Source organism: Pogoniulus pusillus, chromosome 40 (genome assembly GCF_015220805.1).
Source record: "Pogoniulus pusillus isolate bPogPus1 chromosome 40, bPogPus1.pri, whole genome shotgun sequence".
NCBI lineage: Eukaryota > Metazoa > Chordata > Aves > Piciformes > Lybiidae > Pogoniulus > Pogoniulus pusillus.
In genome coordinates, this window is record NC_087303.1 from 3,728,467 (window position 1) to 3,747,144 (window position 18,678).

At 56.6% G+C, this 18,678-nt stretch overlaps 4 protein-coding genes across 5 annotated transcripts; 2 read left to right on the plus strand and 2 right to left on the minus strand.

Annotated features, from left to right (window-relative positions):
- Positions 1–128: 128 nt before the first annotated feature.
- On the minus strand, positions 129–827 carry LOC135191641 (cytochrome c oxidase assembly factor 3 homolog, mitochondrial). The gene is made up of 2 exons (XM_064174133.1): positions 587–827; positions 129–497 (listed from the first exon to the last, which is right to left on the minus strand). The coding sequence occupies exons 1-2, from the start codon at positions 786–788 to the stop codon at positions 343–345; spliced, it is 357 nt and encodes a 118-aa protein (XP_064030203.1). The 5' UTR covers positions 789–827; the 3' UTR covers positions 129–342.
- Positions 828–976: 149 nt separating this feature from the next.
- Positions 977–4,106, plus strand: CNTD1 (cyclin N-terminal domain containing 1). Of its 2 annotated transcripts, none has more exons than XM_064174121.1 (7): positions 977–1,290; positions 1,379–1,454; positions 1,679–1,850; positions 2,321–2,483; positions 2,865–3,009; positions 3,369–3,465; positions 3,901–4,106. In XM_064174121.1, the coding sequence occupies exons 1-7, from the start codon at positions 1,113–1,115 to the stop codon at positions 4,012–4,014; spliced, it is 945 nt and encodes a 314-aa protein (XP_064030191.1). In that variant the 5' UTR covers positions 977–1,112; the 3' UTR covers positions 4,015–4,106. The 2 variants fall into 2 exon arrangements, with proteins under 2 accessions (XP_064030191.1, XP_064030192.1); XM_064174122.1 differs by having other exon boundaries at positions 2,384–2,483.
- A 715-nt stretch (positions 4,107–4,821) lies between these two features.
- BECN1 (beclin 1) lies at positions 4,822–10,160 on the minus strand. Its single transcript, XM_064174107.1, has 11 exons — positions 9,967–10,160; positions 9,817–9,884; positions 9,681–9,739; positions 9,241–9,331; positions 8,840–8,976; positions 8,207–8,401; positions 7,894–8,040; positions 7,156–7,305; positions 7,016–7,076; positions 5,519–5,661; positions 4,822–5,196 (listed from the first exon to the last, which is right to left on the minus strand). The coding sequence occupies exons 1-11, from the start codon at positions 10,091–10,093 to the stop codon at positions 5,028–5,030; spliced, it is 1,347 nt and encodes a 448-aa protein (XP_064030177.1). The 5' UTR covers positions 10,094–10,160; the 3' UTR covers positions 4,822–5,027.
- A 152-nt stretch (positions 10,161–10,312) lies between these two features.
- PSME3 (proteasome activator subunit 3) lies at positions 10,313–15,112 on the plus strand. The gene is made up of 11 exons (XM_064174123.1): positions 10,313–10,463; positions 11,055–11,087; positions 11,399–11,461; positions 11,932–12,036; positions 12,339–12,387; positions 12,964–13,076; positions 13,566–13,634; positions 13,870–13,937; positions 14,079–14,133; positions 14,346–14,432; positions 14,897–15,112. The coding sequence occupies exons 1-11, from the start codon at positions 10,422–10,424 to the stop codon at positions 14,975–14,977; spliced, it is 765 nt and encodes a 254-aa protein (XP_064030193.1). The 5' UTR covers positions 10,313–10,421; the 3' UTR covers positions 14,978–15,112.
- Positions 15,113–18,678: the final 3,566 nt, after the last annotated feature.

Below are 18,678 nucleotides of genomic sequence, written 5' to 3' on the forward strand. Positions count from 1 at the left end.
GAGCACAAACCGAGCAAGTTGGTGTAGAGCAAGAATGAAGAACTGCTCCATCTCGGCAGGCATCTGAGTGGAGGGGGAAGCCCCGAGCTGGACTCCGGCACCAGCTGCGTTGAGAACAGGCACTGACATAGTCTTCCAACAGGACATTTATTGTGGGAAGGGGTGGGCGCCTCTGCCCTTACCAGGGGCAAGTCCAACGGCCGTGCGAGGTCTCCGGAAGGCAGCCGACTGCAGGGGAGGGAGCTCTGCCTGCAGGGCAGCTCCAGCGCCGCACTGAGCGCTGTGCAGGCCCAGACCTCTGCGAGGGCAGCTGCTCCATGCTCCAGACCCGGGGGCTGCAGCTCACTCGCGGGGTTTACAGGAGCTGGGCCGGGCTCTCCGTGCCCAACTCGCTGAGCTCTCCGCCCGCGCCCGGGCCCGCTCCCGCGCCGCCTCCGCCTCCTGCTCCAGCTCGTCCAGGAACCCTTCCTGTGACACCGAGTAGAAGGTGTAGCCGTCTGGAGGTGGAGCGTTGTCAAGGAAAACAGCGGGCGCGGCCCCGGCGCAGCACCCTCCCGCCCTGTCCCGGTCCTGCCCCCGAGGATACAGATGCCAAGGGTTACCGCTCCAATACCGAGCGCCAGCAGCAAGTTCCGGCTGCGGAGCCGCCGCTGCAGAGCGCGCTGCCGCTGGGCGCGCTCCACTTGCGCCATATGCTGGCGCTGCTGGGCGCTGAGCCCCGGTTCCCGTGCGGGGTCGATCCGCCGGGCAAACTGCGCCTCTCCGCCGGGCTCCCGCGGCGCCGCCATCTCCGCCGCCTCCGCTTCCGTGCGGGGCGTGACGTCACATCCGGCGAGGCGCCGGGCCAATGGCAGCGCAGGGGCGGGGCGAGCTGGCCGCGCGCAGGAGCAGCGCGTCGCCTGATTGGCTGTCGCCAGGCGCGCGGCGGGGGCGCGTTCTGATTGGCGGCGCGGAGCCACGTGACCGCACGGGGCGGGGCCTCACTGGCGCCGGGAGCGCGGGTCCGGCCCGGCCCGAGAGCGGCTCCCGGAGCTGCGCCTGGACCCGGGGCTGCTGCGGCCCTGCTGCCCTGCGCCGCCGCTCAACTGACTCTTGTCCTTGACGCTTCCAACATGAACATGGGGTCCCGGGCGCAACCTGTGTCCCGGCATCGCGACCCAGGGCCCGTTTTCAGCCACTTTGCTCCGGAGATGATGGAGGACGCCCTGATCCAGCTGGCCACGGAGAACGAGAAGCGCCTGAGCGAGCTGCCGGATGAGGCTGGGTCCTTCAAAGAGACGCAGATAGTGGGTGAGGCTCTTCCCTCAGCTCCGTCCGGGGCTGGGTACAAGCTGTGGGCTCGGCCGGAACAGTGACTGACTGCAGCACTTCGTTGCAGAATTCGTATTCCTGCTGGCTGAGAAGTGGTGCCTGGACCAGCCAGTGAGGTACCAAGCAGTGGAGCTGCTTGAAAGGTAACGAATGCCCCCAGTGCTTGATGTGTTTCCGTTTCTCTCGCGTGATTGTGCTGCCTGTGTCTGCTCTGCACACTCAAACAAGGTGCAATGTTTTATGCTGCGTCTAAAGTGTAATTTCTCCTTTAATTCGAACCAGGAGCTGTCTGTGTCTTCTGAGTACATGCAGAGATGCTTTTCTTAGGAGGAAAGAACTGTTTGCTGAGCCATTGTGGGTTTTGTAGGTTTATGATCAAGCAAGTAGAACAAATTTGCAAGTGCTCCAGAGACAACGTCAGAAGTCAGGAACGAGAGGGGAGCAGCTGGAGCTCTCTGAAGGATCAGATCTGCGACACGTTTGTGCTGCGACTGGTGTCATGCATTCAGCTTGCGAGCAAACTCTCCTTGCACTATAATGTGAGGCAGCTAAATCCCTTCTTAAAACAGTTTTTAGCAGCAGAGCAAATTCTGCAGTGTGTTATTCTCTCTTAAAAAGCAGATTTCCTCTTTGCAAAGCGATAGTGATGATGAAATGCAAAAGATACTGAAACGGAGGCCTAAATTTCTTCCACTTAGTGCAGATTATCAACAAGTAACAGTTTGTCAGGAGATGTTCCAAGTGCTGGGGAAAAATTGTTCAGCAGCTGGAAAACTCAGCCTGTGGTTGTTGAAAGTTGCACAGCTGCAGAGGGGTCCCACCAACCCAGGGAGGTTTGTGGAGTAGAGGAAAGAAATCTTTGGGTGAGAAGCTCTGAGCTGGATTTAGAAGCTGGTTCAGCACGCCCAGAGCTGTTGGTGCTTAAAATCCATGGGAGGAGCAGAGCAAGGGAGCACTTTGTGCTGGGCCACGCTGCCCAGAAGGTGATGTGTCTTTTTTTCCTCCTCAGATAGTTAACAGTGACACAGCTTTACGATTCCTGCAGTCCTTAAAGTACTCATACACTAAACAGGAGCTGCTGGAGTCGGAGCTAGCTGTTCTGAAAACTCTGCACTTCCAGATCAACGTGTCCACACCCTTGGCTTATGTGGAATTGCTTCTGGAGGTCTTAGGTGAGAGTACTGATAGCAGAGAATGGGAAGCTTTTCAAAGTAGACCAATCCTAACCAAAGCATCTCAGGGTGCAGAATTCCAATTGCCTAGGGCTTTACTTTTCAGATGAGGACTTTGTGCTGTTGTTGGACAGCCAAGTCCTGCAGTGACAGACTGAGAATTTAACTCTTCCAAACCCACACTGACTACAATGACTCTTCAGTTTTCTTTGCCCCAGTTCTGACATCCCAGGCAAAATCATGCAGGGATGAGAAGGCCCTTGGCAGGCAGGGACAGAGGGCAGCTATGCCCAGACAGCTTCATGTCTTGCTTACAGCAATTCCCTCTAGCTGGGTTTGGTGACTCAGTGTGTAGCTGATCATGTATGGTCTCTGTGCTAGGATATAATGGGTGCCTGCTTCCTGTGAAGCCATTGCATCAGATGTGTGTGCAGCTGCTGGACTTCTCCTATCTCACCAGGGATCCCATTTACAGCACTCTGTTGGAGACAGCCATCGAGAATTCAACGCCAAACCAGCTGCAGGTGTAAGTAGCTCAGGTGACTGTAACTTGAAATCAGTTTGAAGTGAAAACCCCAAAGCAAGCTGAGAAATAGCACAGAAATATGCCAAGAGTGGCAGTGTTCACACTGGGCTGTTTTCTGGCACGTTTTGGGCGTTCCTGGCCTCACTGTACCAGTTCAAAGCCATATGCTGCACCACGTTTGCTTAGGGCTAGAAGAGTGTGGTCCTTAGTGGTAAAACTCCAGCTTTGGCACTGCCAGTCAAAGTTAATGGTGCTGGGCTTGCTTTGGGCTGAAGGTGCCAATGTGTCCTTGGGCTGGGTGGTGAGATAGGAGAAGATGCTTTGGAACTGTGAAGCCCAAAGACACTTCCACTCCACAGGGCAAAGTTTCTGGCAGTAAAGGAGGATTCCATGCTGCTGGCTGTGGGGATCATCAGCACCAGCATGTTCATCCTGGAGCCTAGACACTGGGCACAGGTACAGCTACAGCTCCACAGGGCACTGAGGGCTGGTTGTATGCTGCTGGGGCAGGCAAAGGGAGGGAACATCTGTCAGGGCTTCCATTAGGAAATGTTTGCTTGGTAGAATTGTGAGTGTGCTCTGGGATATCTACCGTAAGGCTTCTGCTGGTACCAGCCTTGAACATCTCACATTGCAGCTCCTTCACAGCCAGAACCAGCATCCCCAGACACCACTGCCAGGTGAAGGGATCCCAGCTCTGTGCACTGGCAGCCTCTTGCAGAGCAGCTTTTTGCATTTTACCTCTAGGAGCATTTAAATTTTAAAAAAGCACAAACCTGCCCCATCCCCCAAACCCACTCATGTCAACACCAAGAGGCCTCAGCTCCTTGGACTGTAAGAATTAAGGGTGTCTGTAAACACACTTCTTTTGGCCACTCTTGTCTCTTTAAGGTTGTGGAGCACTTAAGCTCTGTCACTGGCGTTACTTCACAAAGCATCTCAGAGTTCTCCTATGCAGTGCTGAAGCACATCGTGGGCAGCCCCACTCCACAGCAGCACTTTTAGGAGCTGTGGAACAAAGCTGCAGAGGACAGAGCTGTGCCTCCAGCAGTTCTATCTGCTGTGGCCAGGCACCAGCGTGGCAGCAGTGCGTGGCTCTGCTGCCGATAAGGGCCCATCTGTGCCACTGCACAGCTGGGTTTGAACACCAGGTTTTCTGTAATGTTTTGTGTGTTCTGTGTTAGAAATTCTGTGGAGGAAGGCACAAGGAGCTGAGCACTATTAGAAATGCCCCTTCCCCTAACAAAAGCTTTCTTGGAAGAGCTACATCTTCCAAACTGTGAATAAGCTTCCTCTGAATAAAGTAAAGCTCTTCAGAGCTGTGTTCTGAGTCATTGACAGGTGTGGGGTTTTGCCAGGAGCACAGCACAGCTGGACTGTCCTGCACTTGCTGCTAACAGCTAGACTGGGCAGCCTCCTGCAGCTAAGCTGCTCCTTCCTGCCTTCCCTCTCTGCCAGTGCTGTGGAGGGAGCAAAGGCCACCCGTTTGCTGTGCCCTCAGCGTACCCTGGAAAGGAGCAGGCTCTGTTTGGCTCCTCAGGACAACTCTGCAACTGCAGGAGAGGCCTAGTTCACAGCACTACTTCAAACCAGATCAGCCTCAGTGGCACAAGTGCTGATACAACTCAGATCATGCTGCAGTTACCCTTCAGTGACCAAGCAGTTTCTGCCACTTCTCCCACCGCACTCCCGGGACTGCTTCCCTTCTCTCAGCCCTGTTAGCTGCAGCAGAGCAGTGTCAGACTTGGGGTGTTCCCAAGCCAGACACTGATTCACACACCCCACAAGTACCCCAAAACACCAGGCTCACCCTGCCAGGCTAGCTGCTGCTTTTATTCTGTTCAGCTCAGTGACACAACTTTACATATTGCTTTGCTACTACTCATCCTAAGGGCATTTAAAATAAAGTGTCTCGTGGGTTTTTGGTCTTGTAAACATCTTGCACAGGTTGTGAGCAAGAGACATCTCCATCTGCCTCCAGCAAGGTGCAGCTGCTGCTCTGCTGCCTGCTGCTGTGGCTACTTGTTATAGAACTGGGATGAGACCCAGGCCAGGCCCCACTTGAGGTTGGTTAACATGAATTTTAGTGCTTTTGTCCATTGCTCCTCAGAGTTAAACTGTGTTTTGATGGAGTAGGAGCCACCGCTGCCACCTGTGTCTTCAATCTTGCCTTTCTCCACGTCCATCCTGTGGCACACAGAGGGTCATTAACGTGGTACCAGGGCAAGAGTTTAATCTCAGTGTGCTGCCAGCTGTGAAACCTGGGCTCTGCTATTTGTATTACTCCATGTATGAACACTTTGGCTTTGAAGGAGATCTTACAAGCTGGTTCCTTGAGGAACCAGCTTTGGATGTCAGGTTAAGCTAAAAGCAGCTGTGGTAATCCAGCACATTATGGACCACATTGGAAGATGCCAGAGGAAGAGGAAACGAAGCAGTGCTGTGAGCTGCTCCAGTGGTGAGACAGCACACGAGGGGTTAATACGACACCTGAGGTAGCACCACTCACCTGTAAGGCAAACAAAACCGAGTTTCACCTTTCTCTACTTCTTCTTTAAACTGCTGCACACAGTCCAGGAAAGCCACCATTGCATGATCAAACTTGTTGTCCCAGAAGAACCTGAGCCCTCCAGAACAGTACAGGGGGAGCTCCTAGAAGAGAATCATAGAATCAACCAGGTTGGAAGAGACCTCCAAGCTCATCCAGTCCAACCTAGCACTCAGCCCTGTCCAACCAACCAGACCATGGCACTAAGTGCCCCAGCCAGGCTTTGCTTGAACACTTCCAGGGATGACAACTCCACCACCTCCCTGGGCAGCCCATTCCAATGCCAATCACTCTCTCTGAAGAACTTCCTCCCAACACCCAGCCTAGACCTCCCCTGGCAAAACTGTGTCCCCTTGGTCTGTTGCTGGTTGCCTGGGAGAAGAGCCCAACCCCACCTGCCTACAGCCTCCCTTCAGGTAGTTGTAGACAGCAATGAGGTCTGCCCTGAGCCTCCTCTTCTGCAGGCTGCAGAACCCCAGCTCCCTCAGCCTCTCCTCACAGGGCCCCTCACCAGTTTCATTGCCCTTCTCTGGATATGTTCCAGTACATCTCTCTTGAACTGAGGAGCCCAGAACTGGATACAGCACTCAAGGTGTGACCTGACCAGTACTGAGTACAGGGGAAGAATAACCTCCCTTGTCCTGCTGGACACATTGTTTCTGACCCAGGTCAGGATGCCATTGGCTCTCCTGGCTACCTGGGCACACTGCTGGCTCATGTTCAGCTATCTACCAGCTCCCTCAGGCCCCTCTCTGCCTGGCTGCTCTCAGCCACTTGTGTCCCCAGCCTGTAGTGCTGCCTGGGTTTGTTGTGGCCAAAGTGTAGAACTCTGCACTTGGCCTTGTTAAATCTCATCCCATTGGCCTCTGCCCACCCATCCAGCCTAGCAAGGTCCCTCTGCAGGGCTCTCCTACCCTCCAACAGTTCCACACCTGCTCCTACCTTGATGTCATCTGCAAACTTGCTGATGGTGAACTCAATCCCCTGGTCCAGATCAATAAAAATACTGAACAGGACCGGGCCTAGCACTGATCCCTGGGGGACACCACTAGTGACTGGTACCCTGGGGGCTCCCCTTCGACATGGGCATCGCAGCTCCTCAGCCTAGGCAAAGCCTCAGCTTTGCCTAAGGATGCTTAGAAGTGGTTTGTGGCACGCAACTGTGACTTATTCTGGGGTTGTCATGTGCAGCCCTGAGTTCCTAACTGCCACCTATCACCCCAGGTGATGCCATCTTCCCCTCAGCCAACTGCCACACATGGTTCAATGGGCCTGTCACTTTTAGTACTACCTGATAGAGGAGTGGCTTGACAGGACATGGAGCAAGGTGTCCTGAGCTTGGAGAAGCCAGGTCAGCTAGCTCTCCTGGACCATAAACACAAAGCTGACTTAGTCCTGTGTGCCCCCAGCATGAGCAGGGCTCTGCAGCAGTCAGCCCAGCCTCAGGCATGGCCTCACCTTTGACTTGTCCGTGAGGGACTCCAGGTAGGAGTGGTTGCCGTAGGGAACAAGGCGGTACCTGGAGGGAAGGAGATGTAGGGGCAGGTGAGCCTGTCCTCTGCCCAGGCTGCAGGTGAACTGTGTGGGGGATGCTCTACCTCTGGAACTTGAGGCCCATCTTGTTAGCCAGGGCATGCAGTAGCAGCACTGTCTGCCCCCAGGCAGCGTTGATCTCGTTCCACTCCACGGGCACGCTGGGCAGCCGGCCCAGCCTGAAGTTGTTGATGGTGCCAAACTGGCCACTGTGCCTGCAACAGGGACAACTGCAGGTGAGTGCCCTGGGCAGGAGCAGCTTTGAGCAGCCTCAGGGACCACAACTCCTGGGGAGCCCATTCCAGTCTTTGAGAGCTCTTCTGGTGAAGAAATTCCTTCTAATGCCCAACCTAAACCTCCTCTTGTCCTGTTGTTAGTAATTACTCAGAAGTAACTAAACCCTCACCTGGCTCCAGCCTCCTTTCAGTGAGCTGTAGAGAGCAAGGTCTCCCCTAAGCCTCCTCCAGACAGAACAGTTCCCTCAGCAAACTCATTCTCCAGGACCTCATCTTATACAGAGTCCATTAACAAAGCCCAAAGGCGCTGAGCTGCCTGCCCTGATTCAAGCCTTGCCCTTGGCAGCAGGGCAGGCCCTGGGTTGGTGGCAGCATTACAGAAGCAGCCTTGTCACAGCCCACATGGACACTTGCAAGGGCTGAACCCTCTCAGTGCCACCACCAGGAGCCACACACAGCTGCTTTGTGGTGGGCAACTGACTTGGCCTGAGCTTTACTGCCAGGGGCAGCAGCACCCTGACAGCCCCACGCTGCAGACCAGGAGCCAGCTGCCCCTTTGTGCCCTACCAGATGTGGAAGGTGGCGTTGAACACATTAGTTTTCTTCAGCTTGTCCAGCTGCATCTGGGCGTAGCGCATCTGGTTGTCCACACTCTTCAGCTCATCATCCAGCTCAAGCTGCTGCCTCTTGAACTCGCAGTACTCCTTCTGATACCTTTTAATGAGAGCAGGAGAAGAAACCTGAGTGGAGGTGCTGGTGGAGTTGTGGCTGCTCACAGCGTCCTCGCGTTTGGCCAAGAGCAGCCCCACCTGCATCACCTGCAGCCTTCTCCACGTCATGCTCTCATTTATCTGTCAGCTAACAGCTGCAGTTCACTCACTGAGCCTCTTCCTGCTCCAGTCGCTCTGCCTCTGCCCTGACTCTCTCAAAGTCCTCAGCCACAATCCTGCGGTTCTTCTCCACCTCCTCCAGCTCCTGGATCAGCTGCTCCTCCTCCAGCGCAAGCTCCTTTAGCTCCGTCTGCAGTTTCTCCTTGTCGTCCTCGTTCATTTGCTCCAGTATCTCCAGACACCGCCTACGGGGGGCCATGATTAGCACAGGGATGCTGGGCAGCCCTTGCCAGCAGTCGCAGCTCCAACGGCTGCCCACATGCGGCAGCAGAGCGCAGCCAGGGCCGCCGGTGTCCTGAGCCCTCCGCACTCGGTCCTGCGCTGCGAGTCAGGAGCGCAGGGAAGCAAGACGGTGACTGAGGGCTTGCCACTGCCTGCCTCTGTGGCCCCTGGGCACACAGAGTTACACGGGCACCACAGGCAGGTGCTCCTGGTGTTTTGAGCAGCCCATAGACTGCAGCTAGGCAAAGCTGGGAACCACAGAGCTCTCAAAAGTAAACCTGCATCTCACTCAAGACAAAGAAAAGCCCAGCTGCTGACATCAGGGATGTCTCTTACTGACCAACGGGAGCCAAATCTTGGTCGTAACCCCCCCAGGCCCAGGTGTCCCCTGGATTACTCACTTGTAGTTCTGGCACTCATTCTCTGTGATGTTGAGCTGTGTGTCCAGCTGGTCCAGCAGAGTGTCCGTGCATTCCTCACACAGGGGGTGATCCACATCCGTCTGCCCAGACATGATGTCAAAGAGGTCGCCAGTGACCTGCAGAAAGAGCTCACCCTCAGGTCAGGGCCAGCCACCGGCAGTGAACTGCTCATCTTCCACTGACTCCTGTGCTGCTCCAGTCAGAAGGGCTCGGCAGGTCCTGTCTTGGTTTAACACAAGCCAGCTCTGCTGCGCTGCTCACCAAGACAGGCAGCAGCAGGCCAGCACTGCAGAAAGCTTTGTGACTTCATCTGCCCAGAACACCTGGGACAAGGGATGCTCTGTGTCAGAGTCCCCGAGGTACCAGCTGGCTGAACTTGCCTTCAGTCTGCGGCTGAGGTTCTCCATGGTGCCGCCATCCGACGCCTCTCCGATCAGCGTGAAGCTGTTGGCACTTTCTGTGGACATCATTCTTGGAAAGAATTTTATCAGGAGTTAAGTGCAGGGGTCCGGGGGCGGCAGGCCAAGTGCTGAGCCTGAGCCTCGGAGCGGGAAAGGAGAAAAGCAAGGGGCAGGGCTGAGCTCTGCCCGGCCGTGCTGTGTGCCGAGCCACCCCCGACCGGCAGCGTCCTGAACACAGCCCTGCTGCGGTGCTCAAACCACTGCACCACTGCCCGCGGAGCCGCCCGAGGGCCACAGGACCCCCCAGGAAGCTCTGAGGGGCTCATACGGCGGTGACAGCGGAGAGATCCAGGGGTACCCTCTCCCGGCCGAGGCTCCGAGCCGGGAAGGGCCCGGCGGCAGCGCAGCGGCGGCCGTACCTGGCTGGCGGGATGAACCTCCTAGAGACACCATCCTGCCGGTTCTCCGCGAACGCCTCCTGCGCAACAAGGCAACAGAGTCACCGCGGAAGCCGGCGGCCACCGCCGCGTCCCGCCGCGTCCGACCTCGCCGTACCTCCGTTAGCGCGCCGTCCTCTTCGTGCGCATCCCCAGGCCGTGCAGGGGCGGCGGTCAGCAGCGGAGCTACGGGAAAGGAGACGTCACCCGGGCCCGGTAGCAGGTCGCAACTCCCCGTCCCTTCCCCGGTGCCCCGCTCCGCCGGTACCAGTGAGCTCCTGGATGGTAAGGCGGTCAAGGATCTTGAAGGAGGTGTCGAGCTTCAGCGGCTGGCTGCAGCGCTGGCACACGAAGCTGACCTGCGTGGTGCAGGCGGGCGGCCGCGTCCCCTCCATGCCGCTGCTCAGCCCCGCGCCCGCTCCGCCATCGCCGCGCGACGGAAGTGACGCGAGGGCGAGCGGGGCCGGGCCGGGGCGGGGCGGGGCCGTGCGGAGCTGCCGCCGCCGCCGCCGTTCCCCCGAGCCCGCCCCTGCGAGCGGCCGGCGGCGCGTGCGCGCGGACCGGGCACGGCGGGAGGGGGCAGAGTCACGCGGGCGGCGGGCGCGCGCGGCATTGGCGGGCGCGGCATTGTGAGGTCACTTCCGGTGGCGGCGACGCCGGTGTTGGGGCAGGCGGTAACGCGGCCCCGCGCCCAAGCAAGACCCGGACCTGCCCGCCGCCGCTATGGCCTCGCTGCTCAAGGTGGACCCGGAGGTGAAGCTCAAGGTGCGCCCTTCCTGCCGCCGTCCCCCAGCCTGTCTGGCTGCGCTGGGCTGAACCGGATCGGGGCTGGTACGGGGCCGCCTCCTTCCCGTTTCGGCCCGGCCGTTGGTTGTGCTGTTGCCAAGCGCGGCCCGCCCGCTCCAGCCGTGCGGCTCGGCGCTCCCAGCGCCGCTGTGCTGCGGCCCCGCGGGAGGGCGGGGGTGCGGCCGGCGCTGCGGCCGCTGCCGAGCGGTGCCTGCTGAAGGGTGGCCGTTGGCCCCGGCGCGGGCCAGGTGTGTGCGGCCTGCTGGAGCTCCATCCGGGCGGGAGCTGCTCGGCTTTCCGTTCCCCCGTTGCTTGTGCCGCCCCTCGCGGCTGCGGCCCGGCCTGTTGCGGTCGGTCCGTACGGGTGACGGCGAGGCAGGAGCCGCTTCCAGCGTTCCCTGCCCGCTGCTGCCCCGTGCTTAGGAGCTCTTCCGGTCTGCAGGGGTCTCACGGGAGCGGTGCTTAGAGAGCTCCCGGGTTCGGTTGCGGCTGAGCTGCAGGGCTCAGTGCTCGGCTTGTGCTGAGCTCTGTGCTTTGAGAGCGGCTCTGAGCTCTGATTTTCCTCTGCAGGTTGACTCCTTCAGGGAGCGCATCACAAGTGAGGTGAGTGTCTTTCTGCCGCAGCCCCAGAATGTGACAGGACAAGAAAGAGGCCCCTAGGCCTTATCTTTCTGATGGGATTCGTTGTGACTTGAGCCATTCCTGGGAGCAGCACTCAGAGTATCAGTCACTTGCTGGAGTGGAGCTGCCTCATGGCTCTGCTGGCATCTTGCCTGGGCTTAGCACGGTGCCTGGCAGCCCAGAATGTGTTCTGCTGTCCCCTGCCTTCAGACAGGGGTTTTCCCTGGCCTTCTGTCTGCAGGTGGGAACCTTGGGGTGGTGCTTTGCAGCATCATCTGTTTTTTCTTTTCCAGGCTGAAGACCTAGTGGCAAACTTTTTCCCAAAGAAGCTGTTAGAACTTGATGGGTTCCTTAAGGTGAGCTATTTGTCCTTCTCTGGATCCTTCTTTGTTGTTAGGCTGTGTGTTGGAAGTGATGTGACAAGTCTGGTCCTGGGTCTTTTCTGGCACGCTTCACTTTGTTACAAGGACACAGAGCTGTGGCTCAGCTGCCTGCATGCACGCCGGTGCTGTTAGCTCTGTAGGGACTGTTCCCCTTCTCATCTTTCTTTGATCACCACATCATTTAGCCACTTTGGGCTGCTCTTCACGAGGCTGTGACCCTGCAGCCACTGCAGCACTGCAGGCAGCTTCAATCCCAGTCTGGAGCTCGCACGATGCTGCTGGGTGGAGAGAGGTCTGATCCCAGGCCTATTGTTCTGAGTGTTTTTTCATTCATCCTTATTTTATGGCTGGGTAAGAGGAAGGTCCTTTTGTCTTCTCATTGTGTTTGGTGTGACAGAATTTGTTGGCTTGTAATTAAGAAACAAAACTGCTTTCTTTTCCAGGAGCCCATCCTGAATATCCATGATCTCACTCAGATCCACTCGGACATGAACCTCCCGGTGCCTGACCCAATTCTTCTCACAAACAGCCACGATGGGCTGGATGGGGTAAGGTTACCCTCTTGGCTGTCATCCCTGCCTCTCTTAATTAAAACTGCATGGCTGGCTCTGTGCTGCAGCAGGGTGTTTGTGGTTAATAACAGGCTCTGGCTCTACCAGAAGCTTTTAGGAATTGGTCTCTCGAGCATGGGAAGTCTGCTGGGGGTGATGCTGTCTCTGCAGCCCTCCTGTGCTTTGAAGGGTGCTTAGAAATAGGAGTGCAGTGACAGTTCTCAAGTTTTCCTCATTTCCCTTGCAGCACTGTTGTAGCTTGAGACTGGTTTGTGAGTAAAACATTTTGTATATTTTAGCCCAATATGAAAAAGAGGAAGCTGGAAGACCACGAAGAGACCTTTCAGGGTAAGAGTCCCCAAGTCTCTTGTGTTGCTGCCTGCCCCCCAGACTAGTGCACTGTGATGCAGGGGTGTGAGATCATGAGAGCCCTACTTGCTCTGTCCTGGCAAAAGCTGTTGCTCATGCAGCCTGATGCTGTAGCCCCTCAGAGCCTGGCCTGCAGATGTTCTGTTGTGGAGGAGTCAGGAATTAGAACTTCTCTGACAGACACAAGTGCAACTTGCTTGAGTTTGGCCAAGAGAGGCAGCTGATCTACAAGGGCTCTGTGCTGAAAACTCTCTGTGTCTGAAGACTTTGGATGGAGCTGAAGCAGAAACAGCTCACACTTGCATCAGGAAAATCCTTCGTGCCTAGCCTCAGCAGCTCTCATCTCTGCTTTGTGTTTTCTCTCTCCCTTATTTTGTGGCAGCTGCTCTTGTCCCATGTGAGATTTCACCTTCCACATAGGTCAGCTGTAGCCTGGCCCAGGGCCCACTGAATCTTCTGTGGGAGATAAGACACTCAGATGGACTTCGGGGCCAATCCCCTGGCCCACCCTTTCCAGCTGGTGCTGATCCAGCTGCTTTTCTCTTCTGCCACCAGGTACCAAAGTGTTTGTGATGCCCAATGGGATGCTGAAGAGCAACCAGCAGCTGGTGGACATCATTGAGAAAGTGAAACCAGAAATCAGGCTGCTGATTGAGAAGTGTAACACGGTGAGTGTGAGCAAGGGAGGCTGAGGGATGCTTTTGCTTCTGGACGTGCAAGGCTGCTCCAATTGGAAGGAGAGGGCTCCTCTGCAGATGAGAAACAAAACTAAAATGTCTAAAAATGGTTGGGAGGTAGGTGTGGGGGAACAGTCTTTTTCTGAGCCCTTAAGGAGCTCTGCAGAGCACTTTGAGGAGGAGAAGGGTGTCTGTTACACAGTCTTCTTCTGGTGGCTTTTTCTCTTGCACAGCCATGGACATCTGAGAGCTCTGTGACACAGTCAGGAGAGCTTCCCATGGCAGCTGTGCTCCTGGTGGCTTCAGGGCCTCACAGCCACATAGGAAACAAACTCCTCACAAGTGCTGCATGAGCAGGGAGGCACCTGCAGGAGTTGACAGTGAAAACTGTGCCAGAGTGCTGAGGCTCTTTTAGTCAAACTTTTGAGGGGTCTCTCTGGAGATGTTGGCCTTGACCAGCGTTGGGATCTCTCCTTGCAGGTCAAAATGTGGGTGCAGCTTCTCATTCCCAGGATAGAAGATGGAAACAACTTTGGTGTTTCTATTCAGGTGAGGCCCCACTGGCTCTATGCTCTGCTATGGGAGGTGCTCCAGGGACACAGATCTCTTGGGTTCCTCTGAGTCTTTCACTGGATGGTATCCAGGAGCTGCACTCACAGGACTGGTTCAGTTTTTAAAACCCAAGTCTGAGTGAGACCTCTCACTGCAGAGGCTCTTTCCCTTCAGAGTGCTGACAGACAGCTGCAGTCTGCTGAAGTTCAGGGTTTCCTTGTCTCCCTTGCAGGAGGAAACGGTGGCTGAGCTTCGAACTGTGGAGAGTGAGGCAGCATCCTACCTGGACCAGATTTCTAGGTGGGCATGCTCTGGGGATCCCCGTGGGAAAAGGGAAATCCTCAGGGAGGGAGGGTCCCTTGGCTGTTCTAGGAAAGCTTGAGCCTTGAAAAGGTCTTGGTGCTATTTGTCTGACCTTCAGTCTGTCCCTTTTCTTGCCAGATACTATATCACAAGAGCAAAGCTGGTCTCCAAAATAGCCAAGTACCCTCACGTGGTAAGTAGGGAGGTGCAGACACTGCCCTTGCATGCTACTGCTTTGGAGCTCTCAGGGCCACTTCAGCACTGCTCTTCTGAGCTAGGGGCCCTGGGGGAGGAGAGGAGATCACAGGAGGCTATGGGAGGAGAGCAGGCTGGACGGGGTCTTCCCTAGCGCCAGCACCCTGGGGGGTGTGTAGGAGGCTGAGCTGAGTGTGCCTGCTCCCGCAGGAGGACTATCGCCGCACCGTGACAGAGATCGACGAGAAGGAGTACATCAGCCTGCGCCTCATCATCTCCGAGCTGAGGAACCAATATGTGAGTGGCAGCAGCTGCTGCTCCCTGAGCATCTGGGGAGAGTCCTTCTGGCCCTGCTGCTCCCTGTGCACACACCTAGTCCTAGGGAGAAGCCATCTCCTGATGCTCTGCCTTGGCTTTCCTGACAAGAGCCAGACATTGTCCCTCTACCAGCTAGGCTGCAGGTGTTTGCAACTGAACCTTCACAGAAGCCTAGCACAGGTTCTTCTGTGAGAACCTCTGGTCCCAAACTCCTTGTGCAGTAAAAGCCCTTCCTAGGGTCTCTAAAGAAACCCTTTTGGTGTTAGATGTAGTGGCTTTTGCTAAGCCTGGCTAAGAGGAGCCCTTAGCTAGGAGTGTGACTGCAGCACGGGTGAGGGTGGTGCTATTCCGAGCTATGCTGCCCTTAACCCGTGCTCCTGGGGACAGCTGAAGGCTGGGTGACTTCACCCCTCTCGTCTGAGTCTCTGTTCTCCTCCTCACAGGTCACTTTGCATGACATGATCCTTAAAAACATCGAGAAGATCAAGAGGCCTCGGAGCAGCAATGCTGAGACCCTTTATTAAGTGTCAGCGTTTGAAGTTGAGAACTGTTCAGTCAACTCAAGACCGTCATTGCCTTGGTTTGTTACGTGACTATGGAGATGGGAAGCTTGGCTGGAAATAGTCTTGCATTGTTAGTTAAACTCTAAAGAAATTCTCGCCTAGTTTTGTGATTGGTTTTGTTAAGGCCTCAGGAGCTCTCCCTCCCTCTAGTAACTGGTAATGAGAAGGCTGCTTTGGGGTGCCCTAGGGGCTGCTGCAGAGAGCACCAGCCAGGCAGGAGCGTTCCTACCTGAGTAGGAGCCACACTAGAGACCAAGCCCCTGTCCTGTCCCATCTCCTGTCTGGAGGTTCACTGGTCACTGGAGACCCTGAGCCAGGCTGTTTAGCAGGAGGATGAGCCCAGGTGGTGGGGCAGTGTGGGGAAGCCCATTCCTCACTGCTGGCTGTAGCTGTGACCCTCTGACAAGGCAGGACCCTGCCCCTTCAGGACTCTGGCGCTGTCAAGTGCTCTGCTCTCCTGTTCTGCCCTTGCTGCCTCTGCTCTGCCAGCTGTGGCGTGGAGCATGAGGTGGTGCTTGAGCTGGGACTGGTGGCTGCCCTGGCTGCTCAGCAGCTTAGGTGGCTCTGCTCCTTTTTGCCATTCGACTAGAGCTACTTTCTTGGCTAAAAACAATGTTACTTCACGTAGGACCTAGTGCCCTTTCAGCAGGAGAAGCTCTTGCCCAGGCTGAGGGAAGGGAGAGGCTGGAGGTCTGATGCTGAAGCCCTGGGTGGTCTCCACACGTGGTCAGAATCACTGCCTCCTGGCAGAGCTCCCTTCTGCAGGGCAGAGCTGGCCAGCGTGGGGCATCTTGGGGGAGGGTGGCCAGTGCCCACCCAGGACCTCTGCAGATCTTGCAGTCTTTCCCCTTCGTGGGCACAGCCACGTGCCCCGTGACTCCAAGCCACTGGGACGTTTGGTGCTCCACTGCAAACCCCTCTGGTGGTGGCTGGCTGTGTCCTGCCAGGTTGTGTGTGGCTACAGGCTCCAGAACGTTTTATTTATGGAATTTCTGCTGAAGTGCCCTGCTGGGGGAGGGGTGAATCATTTGTTCAGGAACCTGGCTGTCACCCCTGGATACCCTCCCTGTGCAGTACCTTGCAGTAGTGTTGCTCTCGTTGTACCCATGGTGACAAATGGAACAAGCTCCCCTGCCCTCCTTTTTGTACATCTTTTTTTCTGCCTCCACACCTGGGACCCCTCTTGTCTCTTGCTGATTTCCCAGGGATTTGCCCAAGAGTGTAGGGGGCTGCTGGCCCTTTGCTATCGACTTCTGTTTGTAGTCAGTCAGCCCTTAGTCTTCCCTCTAATAAATACTCAGTAACAAACCAACTGCGTCCTGGCTGCTGTCTGGGAGCAGCCCAACCCCTCCTGCTCCTTTGTATTGATGATTCCTTTGACCCTGTTTGGCTCTGCCAGATCAAAGTGTGTAAACTTTTACCATGTCAAGAAATTAAAATAAGGTACTTGGAATTCTTTTAAGGTAGCCCCTCGTGTGTGATGCTGAGCTCCTTGGCTGCACAGTGTTTGTGTCTGTCCTGTTCCTGCCTCTCACATCCAGCTGCTCCTTCTCTGCCTGCTTCTCCCTCCGCTTTGCCATGAACTGCTCTGCGCTGCTTTCCAGGTTGTTTCTGCTCCTGGCTCTACCCCTGGCCTGGGTGATCTGTGCCACCTCAGCCCAGCGTGTGGGGCTCTGGGGCCATCGGCTAAAGCAGGCACGGTAGGCATTGTGGGGCTCGACTGAGGGGCTGCAGCCCCCGTGGCTGCTCCCTCACCTCTCCCAGTATTGCGGGGCTGAGACAGGCACTGGGGTCACACCGGGGGGAAGTGCTTGGGCCCCTATCCTCCTGGCTGCCCGTGTGCTGCCAAAGGGCGCAGCAGGTGCCCCGCAGTGCCCGGCCAGAGGTCCCCTGCTCCCCGGGCGGTTCGTGTTGCGCTTCCCGTGCCCGCCGCAGGGCAGCGCGGCCCGGGGGCACCTACCGGTGCCGCTCCCGCCCGTCCCCAGGCCAGCAGCCCCCGCGGCCAGTAGGGGGCGCTGGTGCCCAGCCCCGGAGCCGCTGCGGTCTCCTGGCTGCCGCTTCGGAGCCGCCGCTGCGGGAGGGCCTTCCCCTCCCCCGCCGAGAGCTTAAGGCTGGGGAAGTGCTGTCGGGGGTGGGAGTCCAGCTGGAAAGGGCTCGGTGGGGACTGCAGCCCCAGGAGCAGCGCTGGAGATAGCCGCGGTCCCAGCAGCTGTGCTGGCGGTGCTGTGCAGGCAGCTGCTCCCGTTGCGTGCTGGCAGGGAGCGTGGCTTACCTGTAGGAACTGGGCAAGGTTTGTGTTCCGTGACCCCCGCCTCAGTCCCAGGACAGTAGTTTCAACTTTCCTGACCAGGAGAGGCAGCAGTCAGGGCTCGGACTTGCAGGTTCTCTACCGTTACAAACCTGAGAGGAGGCAGCAGCAGCTGCGGGCTCCAGCGCTGCCAGAGCCACGGCCGGCGAGGGCAGGGCTCAGGCAGCTCCGCTCCTTCCCCAGTTGACCCTGTGAGGAGGTGAGAGCTTCCCAAACCGTCTTGAGGTCTGTCTTGGGGCGTGTTTGAGACTTGCCTGTGTCAGGAGAGTTGGCACAGGGCTTTCCTGTACGGTAGGCTTTACTCAGTTGTCTGGCAGCTGCTGACTCCGAGTTTCCATGAGACAGAAGCTGTCTCCAGGCCTGGTTTCTATAAATTCCAGACTGTTTTTGGCCACCTCTACCTTTACATGTGAGCAAAAGCCAGCAAACTCCTCGCCCCCTTTCTCTGCCTGGGGGACGTGAGCAGTTTAGCTGCTGGGAGATGTATGGATGAGCATAAAAGCTGTCCTGATGGGCAGCACCTTAATCAGCTCTGTGACCAAAATAAACGTTGGTAGGATGTGAATTGCCCATGTGAAGTGGGCAGGGTGATGGGCTAATTGGACTGGGCATCTGGGCTGTGGGAAGAGGCATGTGCACCAAACGGGTCACAAACAAGTGGCACTGCTGCGAGGGAGACGTCATTTGGGGCTTTTTAATTCTAGGTTAGCTTTAAGCTGCCTTGGGCTGCTCTGGAGAAGGTACCCAAGCAGTTCACTGGGGTGTGTGGTCCTTAAAGATCCCTGATTGCTTTTACCTCGGTAAGGGACTGCCACAGGTTTCTTGGCTCTGCAGCTGCAGTTAATTACTTTGCTTCCTGAAGTCTCTGCTGCAGGATGGAGATGGATTTAGGGCTGTTCTGTTTACTCTGAAACACAGCTCCCAGAAAGTGCAAGCTAATTCTTGTGTTGCTTCTACGAGGCTTTGAAAGTCCTCAGCTTGAAAAGTGCAGCAGCCGTGGGCAGTGTTAGCTGAGGTGGTGTGGAAGTGGCATCCACAGCACTACCCTGCAGCAAGGCAGAGGCAGCGCCCAAAGTGTCACTTGTGTCCTCTGTGAGCCTTGGTTTGTCCTGGGGACCTGTGGCAAGCCCCCATTACTGCCTGGGGTTTCTCAGTTTCCCCAAACGCCTGGCACACAACCCTGTTCCTGTGCTCTGTTTTCAGCTGTCTCCCAGGCAACCTGCAAGGCTGAGCTGTGGTTTGTGGGGCACTGAGGCCCATGGAGCTTGTCCAGTTCTCTTGAGCTGGAAATCACCACCTGTCATTGCAGCCTGGCCTGGGCTCCTGAGGACTTGGGGTGCAAAACCAAGAGACA

What these genes read in the sequence shown, in the direction of transcription:
- LOC135191641 (XM_064174133.1), bottom strand. Translation starts at nt 788, where the DNA reads ATGGCGGCGCCGCGGGAGCCCGGCGGAGAGGCGCAGTTTGCCCGGCGG. An exon ending in AGCGGTAACCCTTGGCATCT is followed by an intron (nt 498 to 586) that starts GTATCCTCGGGG and finishes CTCCACCTCCAG; the next exon opens with ACGGCTACACCTTCTACTCG.
- CNTD1 (XM_064174121.1), top strand. Translation starts at nt 1,113, where the DNA reads ATGAACATGGGGTCCCGGGCGCAACCTGTGTCCCGGCATCGCGACCCA. An exon ending in GCAGTGGAGCTGCTTGAAAG is followed by an intron (nt 1,455 to 1,678) that starts GTAACGAATGCC and finishes TGGGTTTTGTAG; the next exon opens with GTTTATGATCAAGCAAGTAG. An exon ending in AGCCTAGACACTGGGCACAG is followed by an intron (nt 3,466 to 3,900) that starts GTACAGCTACAG and finishes TGTCTCTTTAAG; the next exon opens with GTTGTGGAGCACTTAAGCTC.
- BECN1 (XM_064174107.1), bottom strand. Translation starts at nt 10,093, where the DNA reads ATGGAGGGGACGCGGCCGCCCGCCTGCACCACGCAGGTCAGCTTCGTG. An exon ending in CTGGAGCAGGAAGAGGCTCA is followed by an intron (nt 8,041 to 8,206) that starts GTGAGTGAACTG and finishes TCTCATTAAAAG; the next exon opens with GTATCAGAAGGAGTACTGCG. An exon ending in AACGCCACCTTCCACATCTG is followed by an intron (nt 7,306 to 7,893) that starts GTAGGGCACAAA and finishes TCCCTGTTGCAG; the next exon opens with GCACAGTGGCCAGTTTGGCA.
- PSME3 (XM_064174123.1), top strand. Translation starts at nt 10,422, where the DNA reads ATGGCCTCGCTGCTCAAGGTGGACCCGGAGGTGAAGCTCAAG. An exon ending in GCCACGATGGGCTGGATGGG is followed by an intron (nt 12,037 to 12,338) that starts GTAAGGTTACCC and finishes TGTATATTTTAG; the next exon opens with CCCAATATGAAAAAGAGGAA. An exon ending in TGATTGAGAAGTGTAACACG is followed by an intron (nt 13,077 to 13,565) that starts GTGAGTGTGAGC and finishes CTCTCCTTGCAG; the next exon opens with GTCAAAATGTGGGTGCAGCT.